General features: G+C 39.4%; 1 protein-coding gene across 1 annotated transcript; it reads right to left on the reverse strand.

The window, feature by feature from the left end:
• Window positions 1–318: 318 nt before the first annotated feature.
• Window positions 319–3,897, reverse strand: LOC137825011 (uncharacterized). The gene is made up of 3 exons (XM_068630684.1): window positions 1,888–3,897; window positions 904–1,515; window positions 319–558 (listed from the first exon to the last, which is right to left on the reverse strand). The coding sequence occupies exons 1-3, from the start codon at window positions 3,895–3,897 to the stop codon at window positions 319–321; spliced, it is 2,862 nt and encodes a 953-aa protein (XP_068486785.1).
• Window positions 3,898–14,735: the final 10,838 nt, after the last annotated feature.

The following is a 14,735-nucleotide window of genomic DNA, read 5'->3' on the forward strand; positions in this document are numbered from 1 at the left end:
AAACATGTATCTGCGCTCGCATCCCTCCTTCGGGCGTGTCCGTGTATACGCTAATGCGAGGCGCCTTCAACGTATCCTGAGTCAAGGAACGATGACTCCTTGGCCTTCCTCTCGCGGTGCTTATGTGGAGGACATCCACCCTGTTATCCTCTATGAATTTCCTCGGAGCCTTAAGCGTCTCTTGGATTACAGTCCTCTGCCTGCCCCCCTTGCCTGAGCTGGCCAGCTTGGCGAGCAGGTCAGCTCTAGCATTCTGCTCCCTTGGGACATGCACCAGCTCAAGAGCACTAAAGGCTCCCTTTAGCGATTCGACGTACCTTAAATATGCCGCCATCGCGGGTCTTTCGCCTGGAACTCACCCAACACTTGCCCCGTAACCAGTTGAGAGTCACTCTTCACTAATAGGTTCCGCGCGCCCATTTCTTTGGCTAAAAGCATTCCTGCAATCAGGGCTTCGTACTCAGCCTGATTATTACTGGCTTTGAAAGCGAAGGACAGGGCCTGCTCGATCAGTACTCCGTCTGGTCCTTCCAAGACTATTCCCGCACCACTTCCTTGCTGATTGGAAGAGCCATCCACTGAGAGCGACCACTGTGAGCCTGCCTCCACCTTCTGTTCGCCCCCGGGCGAGAGTTCTGCCACGAAATATGCGTATACCTGCCCTTTGATGGACCCTCTGGGCTCATACTGGATGTCGAATTCTGAAAGCTCCACCGCCCAGCGCACCATCCTTCCAGCTACATCGGGCTTCTGCAGTACCTTCTGTATAGGGAGGTTCGTCATCACTACCACCGTGAAGCTGTGGAAGTAATGACGAAGCCTCCTGGCGGAAAACACCACCGCCAGCGCTGCTTTCTCCAACGCCTGGTACCTCGTCTCCGCGCCTTGTAGGGCCTTGCTTACGAAGTAGATAGGCCTTTGAATCTGGTCCTGCTCTTGGACTAACATAGAGCTGATAGCTCGTTCCGTCACCGTGAAGTACAGCCGGAGGGGCACGCCTTCTACCGGTTTGCAGAGGACCGGGGGTGCCGCCAGGTATTCTTTTAGCTTGATGAAAGCCGTTTCGCATTCGTCCGTCCATGCGAAACGACTGTTCCTCTTAAGGCACTGGAAATATGGGTGCCCCTTCTCTCCTCCGGCAGAAACAAACCTAGAGAGCGCCGCCATCCGCCCCGTCAGCTGTTGTACTTCTTTTACTGACGTCGGGCTACGCATGGCGATGATCGATGTGCACTTGTCGGGATTCGCTTCTATTCCCCTCTCCGTGAGCATGAAACCTAGGAACCTCCCGGCCTCTACCCCGAAGACACACTTCTCGGGGTTTAGTTTGAGGCGGTACTTGGATATAGTGACGAATAACTCCTCCAGGTCCGCCACATGCTGTGCCTTATCCGTCGACGCCACTACCATATCATCCACGTAGGCGTATATGTTTCTTCCTAACATGGGTGCTAGAACCATGTCCATCAGCCTTTGGTAGGTGGCACCCGCATTCTTCAAGCCGAAAGGCATCACCTTGTAACAGTAACTGCTAGTTTCCGTCATGAATGCGATTTTGCTTTCATCTCTCGGGTGCATTTTAATCTGGTTGTACCCCGAGAACGCATCCAGGAAACTTAGCACCTTGCAGCTGGAGGCGCTATCTACCAACGCGTCGATGTTGGGCAGTGGGTACGAGTCCTTCGGGCACGCCTTGTTTAGGTCAGTGAAGTCCACGCACATCCTCCACTTCCCATTCGCCTTCTTTACCAGGACGACGTTGGCTAGCCACTAGGGGTATTGGATTTCCCTGATGTGTCCAGCCCTCAGCAGCTTCTGCGTTTCTTCGCGTACCACCAGCTGCCTCTCTTCATTGAATTTTCTCCTCCTTTGGCGCACGGGGCGAACCGTGGCATCCATGCTGAGGTGATGACATAAGAAATCAGGGTCGATGCCGGGCATGTCCGAGGCAGACCACGCGAAGGCGCCCAAATGGCGTGAGATCACCTCCGCCACCGCCTCCTGCTCTTCTTGGCTCAGCAGACGCCCTAGTTTAAACGTCTTGCCGCCAATGTTCCTATCCACCACGTTAGTCGCTTGTTGGTCCCTGCTGTTATCCTGAATGGGCGTCGCCTCTTCCGCTGGCGCCGTGCGGTCGGGACCCTCGTCCATGAATGTGGCCTCTACAGGTGTTGACCCGGAGGGCGTCGCCTCTATCATTGTCACGTCGACACTTGGCGGACGGTCAAACACCATGAACACGCTCTTCCTCGATTTTAGGTTGTTTTCATAACACTTCCACGCCTCCTCCTGGTCCGACTTGATAACTATTACCTTGCCGCTGAGGTCAGGCAGCTTCATCTTCATATGAAGCGTGGAGGATACCGCGTTGAGCCTATTCAGCGTTGGTCTCCCCAACAAGATGTTGTAGGCGGAATTGGCGTTTACGACCAAGTATCGTATGCTTTCGGTGCGCGAGGCTTCTCCATCTGTGAATGTCGTCCTCAGCTCCAAGTAGCCTCGGACTTCCACTTGGTTGTCTGCGAACCCATATAGGCAGCCTGTGTAGGGCCTTAGAAGGTCAGGGGACAAATGCAGCTTGTTGAACGTCGATAAAAACATGACGTCCGTGGAGCTCCCTTGGTCGACAAGGACCCTGTGTACTTTACGGCCCGCTATGACGACTGAAATGACTACAGGGTCGGTATCGTGGGGTACAACGTCTCGGAGGTCCCCTCTCGTGAACACGAGGTCCGACTCCCATGGCTCACCCGAGATTCTCTCTTCAATTGAGTTGACCCCCCTCGCGTATTTCTTCCATTGGGAGGCGTTGGGTCCGCCACTAGAGAAGCCTCCGGCGATGGTATGGACCTCGCCGAGCACGGGCATCTCGTGCGCCTGTTCTTCTGTGGGCGCCGGCAGGGTGGGTGTCTCGGCGAGTTCTGCAACATAATCCTTCAGGAAACCGCTTCTCACAAGCTCGTCTAGCTGATACCCCAACGACAGGCAGTTGTCGATGTGATGACCAAAAGCTTCGTGGAACTCACACCAAGAGTCTTTTCGTGGCCCCAATACCTTGTCAGTCTTCGCCGGTCGCCTCAACCTCTCAGCTATATTAGGCACGGCTATCAGGTCCTTCAACTCCACCGTGAAGTTGTACCTCGCCAGTCTGGCCCTCTCCCTAACAGGACGATCGCCTACTGCTGAGCCCCGGGGCCGGGGCTGGGGTTTTCTGGTCTCGTAGAGGCGTCTCCCCTCTGGTTTTTTTCTTCCCGTCGTGGTCTCGTTGACCCTGACGGGCTGACTCCGCGTCTGTACCCTTGGGCGTGAGGGCACGACGCTGGTGCGTTTTTCACACACCTCTCCCTCGGAAGCAATATGCTCCACCGCGCGACGCCGTATTTCGGCGAAAGTCCTTGGGCGATTGCGTATAATAGACTCGCAAAAGGGGTCGGGACTCACGCCCTTCCTAAAGGCATACACAATCATGGGCTCTTCCGAGGTATCGGTTTTCACCACTTGGGCCCCGAAGCGGTTGATGTATTCTTTCAAACTCTCTCCTTGGTATTGCTTCACGTCAAATATGTCGTAGGAAACTGGCGGCGGGGCCCTGTTCGCCAGGTATTGCTCTCTGAACAGCTGTGACAACTGTTGGAAGGAGGTGATATGGCCGTTAGGAAGGCTAATAAACCAATCCATCGCCATCCCAGTTAAACTGCTCATGAAGAGCTTGCATCTTGCAGCGTCTGAACCTCTTACTAACACCATCTGCGTGTGGAACGCAGTGAGGTGCGCCTCAGGATCCTCCATTCCGGTGAAAATTGCCTTAGGCCCCGCGAGCGTGTTGGGGATCGCTGCATCTACGATTTCCTGCGAGAAGGGAGTGGTGAACTCCCTCGGCGGGGTGAGATGTTCCATCTCATCTGGTTCACGTTGCCCCGGGTTGTTCCTCAAACCCTGGCGCAGCTCTTCATTCACCCGACGGAGCTCTTCGTTCCTCGCATGCTAGGCTTCGAGATTCGCCTGCATGCGCTCCTGTTCCAACTTCGATTCTGCCATATCGTCTTGCAGCCCTCGCATTATCTCCATGACTCGCTGCATGGACATCTCCTCACCCGTAGCGCGTGCATTACCTTGTCTCGTGGTAGCCATTCTTTACTGTTTTCTTAAACCTCTTCCAACGTTACTGTAACTCGAAAAATCTCCTCAAATTTGTGATGGGACTGATGTTTTATATCGGCCCCACGGTGGGCGCCAAATGTTCCGTCCGGTTGACCTGGGACGTCTTTGTGCGCAACCTTGCCCGTCAGCTAGGGACACCTTCCCTCCGGCAATCTGTGGAAACCTGCAAAGAAGGACAAAGAGGGCGCCCTAGCGGCCGTTTGCACTCCGACGCTCAAGTCAGCAAGCAAGAAACACCAAAAACTATTTTCTAGTGTGTATCGGAGCACCGCGTATGGGACTCTGAAGGTGGTAAAAAGGAAAATTGTGTCTAGTGTGTATTTTCTCGTTCTGGCCAAAATTCTTCCCTAGTCCCTTGTGCAAAACCTCGAGGCTTGAGCAAGCAACTAGAGTGTTTCTCGAAAATTAGCCAAAAGTTCGAACCCCGTTCCCAACATTCAAAGCGCTATTTAAGCTCCTCGCGCATTCAAAGCGCCTTAAAGCGCATTTAATAAAAAACGCTCAGCGCATTTAAGACGTTCGAAATGCTCGGGAGCATTTATAGTACCTTAAACGCTCGAAACGGAAAACTGTATTAAATAACCTTAATTACCTAGTACCTGACAACGTGGCGTTTCCATTCTAATTTGGCTGCTGTACACGTGGAGGACCTCACAGCACCGTTACCCTATCTGAGGGTGTTTCCTCGCGTGAGCCCTTCTACCTGGGAGTGCAACTGCGCAAGGGGTGACTTTTTGGGTGCCAACTCATGCCCCCAAGCCTCTAGTCACTCACTGTGAGAGCGTATCTACCTTCCTCTCGTGCCTTGTGCCCGGCTGCCCCCGGGCATGACCCCTCTCCTAGGTCGTATCTATCCCAAGGGCATTTCTGGATGGCAGGGGCACTTCACGAGTCAGGTTGCTCCATACTGGCGCTATTTCTGTGGCCTTGAAGCCACCTTTCTCTTCTCTTTATCACTGTTCCCAGGTTATCAGGGGTCTGAGGCCTTCCCACGGCGTCGCCCCCTCCATGGTCTTTCCTACCCATGGGTGTCGGGGAGCAGCGCTGTGGTCACCTTGCTTTTGTGTCATTCCACCTGGGCGACACCCTGCTAGGCGACGCCTTATCTTGGGGATGCTTCCTCTTGGCGACGCTTCCTCTTGGCGACGCCTTACGTTGACTTTGACCTCGACGCTGACATTGACCTTGACTTCGTCAACGCCCGGGTATGGGACGGTACAGTGATAAACATTGGTTTTCAAGTAATTAGGAAGAAAGGAGTTGAAACTAGTTTTTTATTAGTAAATGCATGAATTTATTGATATATTTCATAGATGACTCTCTACAGTAGTCATAGACATTGGTTTTCAAGAAATTAGCATGAAAAGAATTGAAACTAGTTTTTTTGTGGTAGTTGCATGCATTTATTGTATATATTTGATAGATGAGTCTCTACAGTAGTGATAGATATTGATTTTCAAGAAATTAGCATGAAGAAAAGACTTGAAACTAGTTTTTTTGTGGTAGTTGCCTGAATTTATTGTATGAGTCTCTATGGTAGTGATAGACATTGGTTTTCAAGAAATTAGCATGAAAAGAGTTGAAACTAGTTTTTTTTGTGGTAGTTGCATGCATTTATTGTATATATTTGATAGATGAGAGTCTCTACAGTAGTGATAGATATTGGTTTCCAAGAAATTAGCATGAAAAGAATTGAAACTAGTTTTTTTGTGGTAGTTGCATGAATTTATAGTATATATTTGATAGATGAGTCTCTACAGTAGTGATAGATATTGGTTTTCAAGAAATTAGCATGAAAATACTTGAAACTAGGTTTTTTGTGGTAGTTGCATGAATATATTGTATATATTTGACACATGTGTCTTTAGATAGTTTATAATAATGATAGACATTGATGTACAAGAAATTACCATGAAAAGACTCGAAACTAGTTTTTTTTATGTAGCTGCATGAATTTATTGTATAAATTTGAGATGAGTCTCACTAGTAGTGATAAACATTGGTTTTCAAGTAATTAGGAAGAAAAGAGTTTAAACTAGTTTTTTATTGGTAAATGCATGAATTTATTGATATATTTCATAGATGACTCTCTACAGTAGTGATAGACATTGGTTTTCAAGAAATTAGCATGAAAATACTTGAAACTAGGTTTTTTGTGGTAGTTGCATGAATATATTGTATATATTTGACACATGTGTCTTTAGATAGTTTATAATAGTGATAGACATTGATTTATAAGAAATTACCATGAAAAGACTCGAAACTAGTTTTTTTTATGTAGCTGCATGAATTTATTGTATAAATTTGAGAGATGAGTCTCACTAGTAGTGATAAACATTGGTTTTCAAGTAATTAGGAAGAAAAGAGTTGAAACTAGTTTTTTATTGGTAAATGCATAAATTTATTGATATATTTCATAGATGACTCTTTACAGTAGTGATAGACATTGGTTTTCAAGAAATTAGCATGAAAATACTTGAAACTAGTTTTTTTGTGGTAGTTGCATGCATTTATTGTGTATATTTGATAGATGAGTCTCTACAGTAGTGATAGATATTGGTTTTCAAGAAATTAGCATGAAGAAAAGACTTGAAACTATTTTTTTTGTGGTAGTTGCATGAATTAATTGTATGAGTCTCTATGGTAGTGATAGACATTGGTTTTCAAGAAATTAGCATCAAAACACTTGAAACTAGTTTTTTTTGTGGTAGTTGCATGCATTTATTATATATATTTGATAGATGAGTCTCTACAGTAGTGATAGATATTGGTTTTCAAGAAATTAGCATGAAGAAAAGACTTGGAACTAGTTTTTTTGTTGTAGTTGCATGAATTTATTGTCTGAGTCTCCATGGTTGTAATAGACATTGGTTTTCAAGAAATTAGCATGAAAAGTCTTGAAACTAGTTTTTTTTGTGGTAGTTGCATGCATTTATTGTATATATTTGATAGATGAGAGTCTCTACAGTAGTGATAGATAATGGTTTTCAAGAAAATTAGCATGAAAAGAATTGAAACTAGTTTTTTTGTGGTAGTTACATGAATTTATAGTGTATATTTAATAGATGAGTCTCTACTGTAGTGATAGATATTGGTTTTCAAGAAATTAGCATGAAAATACTTGAAACTAGGTTTTTTGTGGTAGTTGCATGAATATATTGTATATATTTGACACATGTGTCTTTAGATAGTTTATAATAGTGATAGACATTGATTTACAAGAAATTACCATGAAAAGACTCGAAACTAGTATTTTTACGTAACAGTATGAATTTATTCTATAAATTTGAGAGATGATTCTCACTAGTAGTGATAAACATTGGTTTTCAAGTAATTAGGAAGAAAAGAGTTGAAACTAGTTTTTTATTGGTAAATACATGAATTTATTGATATATTTCATAGATGACTCTCTACATTAGTGATAGACATTGGTTTTCAAGAAATTAGCATGAAAAGAATTGAAACTAGTTTTTTGTGGTAGTTGCATGCATTTATTGTGTATATTTGATAGATGAGTCTCTACAGTAGTGATAGATATTGGTTTTCAAGAAATTAGCATGAAGAAAAGACTTGAAACTAGTTTTTTTGTGGTAGTTGCATGAATTTATTGTATGAGTCTCTATGGTAGTGATAGACATTGGTTTTCAAGAAATTAGCATGAAAAGACTTGAAACTAGTTTTTTTAGTGGTAGTTGCATGCATTTATTGTATATATTTTGATAGATGAGTCTCTACAGTAGTGATAGATATTGGTTTTCAAGAAATTAGCATGAAGAAAAGACTTGGAACTAGTTTTTTTGTGGTAGTTGCAAGAATTTATTGGATGAGTCTCCATGGTAGTGATAGACATTGGTTTTCAAGAAATTAGCATGAAAAGTCTTGAAACTAGTTTTTTTTGTGGTAGTTGCATGCATTTATTGTATATATTTGATAGATGAGTCTCTACCGTAGTGATAGATATTGGTTTTCAAGAAATTAGCCTGAAAATACTTGAAACTAGGTTTTTTGTGGTAGTTGCATGAATATATTGCATATTGTACCGCCCTGGTGGTCGGGTGCGATGACGTGGCATCCTGCTACAGTATAGGCGTGTTGACAAGGCGCCAGGTTGACAGTTGGGAAGGAAGTCGGGAAGCACGTGTAGTCGCCGATAGTTAAGTTGGCGTGTTCCGATCTCCAGTTTACCAGAATAGGCGATCGCCAGGTTGGGGATGAAGTCACCAGATGCAGACTCAGGCGACCAGGCAGTCGGAGATCGCCAGAACAAGCACATCGCCGAAGATAAAGAAGAAGCAGATTATGAAGGCGGCCGGTGAGACCACAGGGAAGGTGTATGAAGGCCCTACCTCGCCAGTGTCAGTAGAGATCGCACTCCTGAGTTAGCTATGCACTGGGCAGTACCATACATAGGTAACTTAGCCAAAATGAGAGTAGAAGCAGCGCCAAGTCAGGGAGCCTCCAGATGATGGCACGTGTACAGTTGGATACGAGCCACGTGTCCAAGTCTGTAACTGCCAGGAGAGAGAAAACCACCAGGTATATAAGAGTTCCTAACAGATTTTCTAAGGTACGCACGTTCAGTTCATACACTTTACGCTTGCGAGTGACAGAGCTGTTTGTGAGAGAGATTTGCACGGTTCCAGTTCTTAGTATTTGGTGATACCGTCACTGACTTGAGCGTCGGAGTGCGATCGGCCGCAGCGGCGCCGTATCGTTTCTTTGCAGGTTCTTGAGATAGATCCAGAGGAGGAACGGAGGTGAGAAGCGGCGCGCACGTCGATCCTTTGACGAGGCATTCTCCAGCGCTCCGGTCAACAGGCAGGATCACATATATTTGACACATGTGTCTTTAGATAGTTTATAATAGTGATAGACATTGATTTACAAGAAATTACCATGAAAAGACTCGAAACTAGTTTTTTTTATGTAGCTGCATGAATTTATTGTACAAATTTGAGAGATGAGTCTCCCTAGTAGTGATAAACATTGGTTTTCAAGTAATTAGGAAGAAAAGAGTTGAAACTAGTTTTTTATTGGTAAATGCATGAATTTATTGATATATTTCATAGATGACTCTCTACAGTAGTGGTAGACATTGGTTTTCAAGAAATTAGCATGAAAAGACTTCAAACTAGTTTTTTTTCTGGTAGTTGCATGCATTTATTCTATATATTTGATAGATGAGTCTCTACAGTAGTGATAGATATTGGTTTTCAAGAAATTAGCATGAAGAAAAGACTTGGAACTAGTTTTTTTGTGGTAGTTGCATGAATTTATTGTATGAGTCTCCATGGTTGTAATAGATATTGGTTTTCAAGAAATTAGCATGAAAAGTCTTGAAACTAGTTTTTTTTGTGGTAGTTGCATGCATTTATTGTATATATTTGATAGATGAGGGTCTCTACAGTAGTGATAGATATTGGTTTTCAAGAAATTAGCATGAAAAGAATTGAAACTAGTTTTTTTGTGGTAGTTACATGAATTTATAGTGTATATTTGATAGATGAGTCTCTACAGTAGTGATAGATATTGGTTTTCAAGAAATTAGCATGAAAATACTTGAAACTAGGTTTTTTGTGGTAGTTGCATGAATATATTGTATATATTTGACACATGTGTCTTTAGATAGTTTATAATAGTGATAGACATTGATTTACAAGAAATTACCATGAAAAGACTCGAAACTAGTTTTTTTTACGTAGCTGTATGAATTTATTGTATAAATTTAAGAGATGATTCTCACTAGTAGTGATAAACATTGGTTTTCAAGTAATTAGGAAGAAAAGAGTTGAAACTAGTTTTTTATTGGTAAATGCATGAATTTATTGATATATTTCATAGATGACTCTCTACATTAGTGATAGACATTGGTTTTCAAGAAATTAGCATGAAAAGAATTGAAACTAGTTTTTTTGTGGTAGTTGCATGCATTTATTGTGTATATTTGATAGATGAGTCTCTACAGTAGTGATAGATATTGCTTTTCAAGAAATTAGCATGAAGAAAAGACTTGAAACTAGTTTTTTTTGGTAGTTGCATGAATTTATTGTATGAGTCTCTATGGTAGTGATAGACATTGGTTTTCAAGAAATTAGCATGAAAAGACTTGAAACTAGTTTTTTTGTGGTAGTTGCATGCATTTATTGTATATATTTGATAGATGAGTCTCTACAGTAGTGATAGATATTGGTTTTCAAGAAATTAGCATGAAGAAAAGACTTGGAACTAGTTTTTTTGTGGTAGTTGCATGAATTTATTGGATGAGTCTCCATGGTAGTGATAGACATTGGTTTTCAAGAAATTAGCATGAAAAGTCTTGAAACTAGTTTTTTTTGTGGTAGTTGCATGCATTTATTGTATATATTTGATAGATGAGTCTCTACCGTAGTGATAGATATTGGTTTTCAAGAAATTAGCCTGAAAATACTTGAAACTAGGTTTTTTGTGGTAGTTGCATGAATATATTGCATATATTTGACACATGTGTCTTTAGATAGTTTATAATAGTGATAGACATTGATTTACAAGAAATTACCATGAAAAGACCCGAAACTAGTTTTTTTTATGTAGCTGCATGAATTTATTGTATAAATTTGAGAGATGAGTCTCCCTAGTAGTGATAAACATTGGTTTTCAAGTAATTAGGAAGAAAAGAGTTGAAACTAGTTTTTTATTGGTAAATGCATGAATTTATTGATATATTTCATAGATGACTCTCTACAGTAGTGGTAGACATTGGTTTTCAAGAAATTAGCATGAAAAGACTTCAAACTAGTTTTTTTCGTGGTAGTTGCATGCATTTATTGTATATATTTGATAGATGAGTCTCTACAGTAGTGATAGATATTGGTTTTCAACAAATTAGCATGGAATGAGATGAAACTAGTTTTTTTTTGGTAGTTGCATGAATTTATAGTATATATTCGATAGATGAGTCTCTACAGTAGTGATAGATATTGGTTTTCAAGAAATTAGCATGAAAATACTTGAAACTAGGTTTTTTGTGGTAGGTGCATGAATATATTGTATATATTTGACACATGTTTCTTTAGATAGTTTATAATAGTGATAGACATTGATTTACAAGAAATTACAATGAAAAGACTCGAAACTAGTTTTTTTTATGTAGCTGCATGAATTTATTGTATAAATTTGAGAGATGAGTCTCACTAGTAGTGATAAACATTGGTTTTCAAGTAATTAGGAAGAAAAGAGTTGAAACTAGTTTTTTATTGGTAGTTGCATGAATTTATTGATATATTTCATAGATGACTCTCTACAGTAGTGGTAGATATTGGTTTTCAAGAAATTAGCATGAAAAGACTTGAAACTAGTTTTTTTGTGGTAGTTGCATGAATTTATTGTATGAGTCTCCATGGTAGTGATAGACATTGGTTTTCAAGAAATTAGCATGAAAAGACTTGAAACTAGGTTTTTTTGTGGTAGTTGCATGAATTTATTGGATGAGTCTCCATGGTAGTGATAGACATTGGTTTTCAAGAAATTAGCATGAAAAGTCTTGAAACTAGTTTTTTTTGTGGTAGTTGCATGCATTTATTGTATATATTTGATAGATGAGTCTCTACCGTAGTGATAGATATTGGTTTTCAAGAAATTAGCCTGAAAATACTTGAAACTAGGTTTTTTGTGGTAGTTGCATGAATATATTGCATATATTTGACACATGTGTCTTTAGATAGTTTATAATAGTGATAGACATTGATTTACAAGAAATTACCATGAAAAGACCCGAAACTAGTTTTTTTTATGTAGCTGCATGAATTTATTGTATAAATTTGAGAGATGAGTCTCCCTAGTAGTGATAAACATTGGTTTTCAAGTAATTAGGAAGAAAAGAGTTGAAACTAGTTTTTTATTGGTAAATGCATGAATTTATTGATATATTTCATAGATGACTCTCTACAGTAGTGGTAGACATTGGTTTTCAAGAAATTAGCATGAAAAGACTTCAAACTAGTTTTTTTCGTGGTAGTTGCATGCATTTATTGTATATATTTGATAGATGAGTCTCTACAGTAGTGATAGATATTGGTTTTCAACAAATTAGCATGGAATGAGATGAAACTAGTTTTTTTTTGGTAGTTGCATGAATTTATAGTATATATTCGATAGATGAGTCTCTACAGTAGTGATAGATATTGGTTTTCAAGAAATTAGCATGAAAATACTTGAAACTAGGTTTTTTGTGGTAGGTGCATGAATATATTGTATATATTTGACACATGTTTCTTTAGATAGTTTATAATAGTGATAGACATTGATTTACAAGAAATTACAATGAAAAGACTCGAAACTAGTTTTTTTTATGTAGCTGCATGAATTTATTGTATAAATTTGAGAGATGAGTCTCACTAGTAGTGATAAACATTGGTTTTCAAGTAATTAGGAAGAAAAGAGTTGAAACTAGTTTTTTATTGGTAGTTGCATGAATTTATTGATATATTTCATAGATGACTCTCTACAGTAGTGGTAGATATTGGTTTTCAAGAAATTAGCATGAAAAGACTTGAAACTAGTTTTTTTGTGGTAGTTGCATGAATTTATTGTATGAGTCTCCATGGTAGTGATAGACATTGGTTTTCAAGAAATTAGCATGAAAAGACTTGAAACTAGGTTTTTTTGTGGTAGTTGCATGCATTTATTGTATATATTTGATAGATGAGTCTCTACAGTAGTGATAGATATTGGTTTTCAAGAAATTAGCATGAAGAAAAGACTTGAAACTAGTTTTTTTTGGTAGTTGCATGAATTTATTGTATGAGTCTCTATGGTAGTGATAGACATTGGTTTTCAAGAAATTAGCATGAAAAGACTTGAAACTAGTTTTTTTTGTGGTAGTTGCATGCATTTATTGTATATATTTGATAGATGAGTCTCTACAGTAGTGATAAATATTGGTTTTCAAGAAATTTGCATGAAGAAAAGACTTGAAACTAGTTTTTTTGTCGTAGTTGCATGAATTTATTGTATGAGTCTCTATGGTAGTGATAGACATTGGTTTTCAAGAAATTAGCCTGAAAATACTTGAAACTAGGTTTTTTGTGGTAGTTGCATGAATATATTGCATATATTTGACACATGTGTCTTTAGATAGTTTATAATAGTGATAGACATTGATTTACAAGAAATTACCATGAAAAGACCCGAAACTAGTTTTTTTTATGTAGCTGCATGAATTTATTGTATAAATTTGAGAGATGAGTCTCCCTAGTAGTGATAAACATTGGTTTTCAAGTAATTAGGAAGAAAAGAGTTGAAACTAGTTTTTTATTGGTAAATGCATGAATTTATTGATATATTTCATAGATGACTCTCTACAGTAGTGGTAGACATTGGTTTTCAAGAAATTAGCATGAAAAGACTTCAAACTAGTTTTTTTCGTGGTAGTTGCATGCGTTTATTGTATATATTTGATAGATGAGTCTCTACAGTAGTGATAGATATTGGTTTTCAACAAATTAGCATGGAATGAGATGAAACTAGTTTTTTTTTGGTAGTTGCATGAATTTATAGTATATATTCGATAGATGAGTCTCTACAGTAGTGATAGATATTGGTTTTTAAGAAATTAGCATGAAAATACTTGAAACTAGGTTTTTTGTGGTAGGTGCATGAATATATTGTATATATTTGACACATGTTTCTTTAGATAGTTTATAATAGTGATAGACATTGATTTACAAGAAATTACAATGAAAAGACTCGAAACTAGTTTTTTTTATGTAGCTGCATGAATTTATTGTATAAATTTGAGAGATGAGTCTCACTAGTAGTGATAAACATTGGTTTTCAAGTAATTAGGAAGAAAAGAGTTGAAACTAGTTTTTTATTGGTAGTTGCATGAATTTATTGATATATTTCATAGATGACTCTCTACAGTAGTGGTAGATATTGGTTTTCAAGAAATTAGCATGAAAGGACTTGAAACTAGTTTTTTTGTGGTAGTTGCATGAATTTATTGTATGAGTCTCCATGGTAGTGATAGACATTGGTTTTCAAGAAATTAGCATGAAAAGACTTGAAACTAGGTTTTTTTGTGGTAGTTGCATGCATTTATTGTATATATTTGATAGATGAGTCTCTACAGTAGTGATAGATATTGGTTTTCAAGAAATTAGCATGAAGAAAAGACTTGAAACTAGTTTTTTTTGGTAGTTGCATGAATTTATTGTATGAGTCTCTATGGTAGTGATAGACATTGGTTTTCAAGAAATTAGCATGAAAAGACTTGAAACTAGTTTTTTTTGTGGTAGTTGCATGCATTTATTGTATATATTTGATAGATGAGTCTCTACAGTAGTGATAAATATTGGTTTTCAAGAAATTTGCATGAAGAAAAGACTTGAAACTAGTTTTTTTGTCGTAGTTGCATGAATTTATTGTATGAGTCTCTATGGTAGTGATAGACATTGGTTTTCAAGAAATTAGCATGAAAAGACTTGAAACTAGTTTTTTTTGTGGTAGTTGCATGCATTTATTGTATATATTTGTTAGATGAGTCTCTACAGTAGTTATAGATATTGGTTTTCAAGAAATTAGCATGAAGAAAAGAC

The sequence above is a fragment of the Phaseolus vulgaris genome, chromosome 8 (genome assembly GCF_000499845.2).
Source record: "Phaseolus vulgaris cultivar G19833 chromosome 8, P. vulgaris v2.0, whole genome shotgun sequence".
Taxonomy (NCBI): Eukaryota; Viridiplantae; Streptophyta; class Magnoliopsida; order Fabales; family Fabaceae; genus Phaseolus; species Phaseolus vulgaris.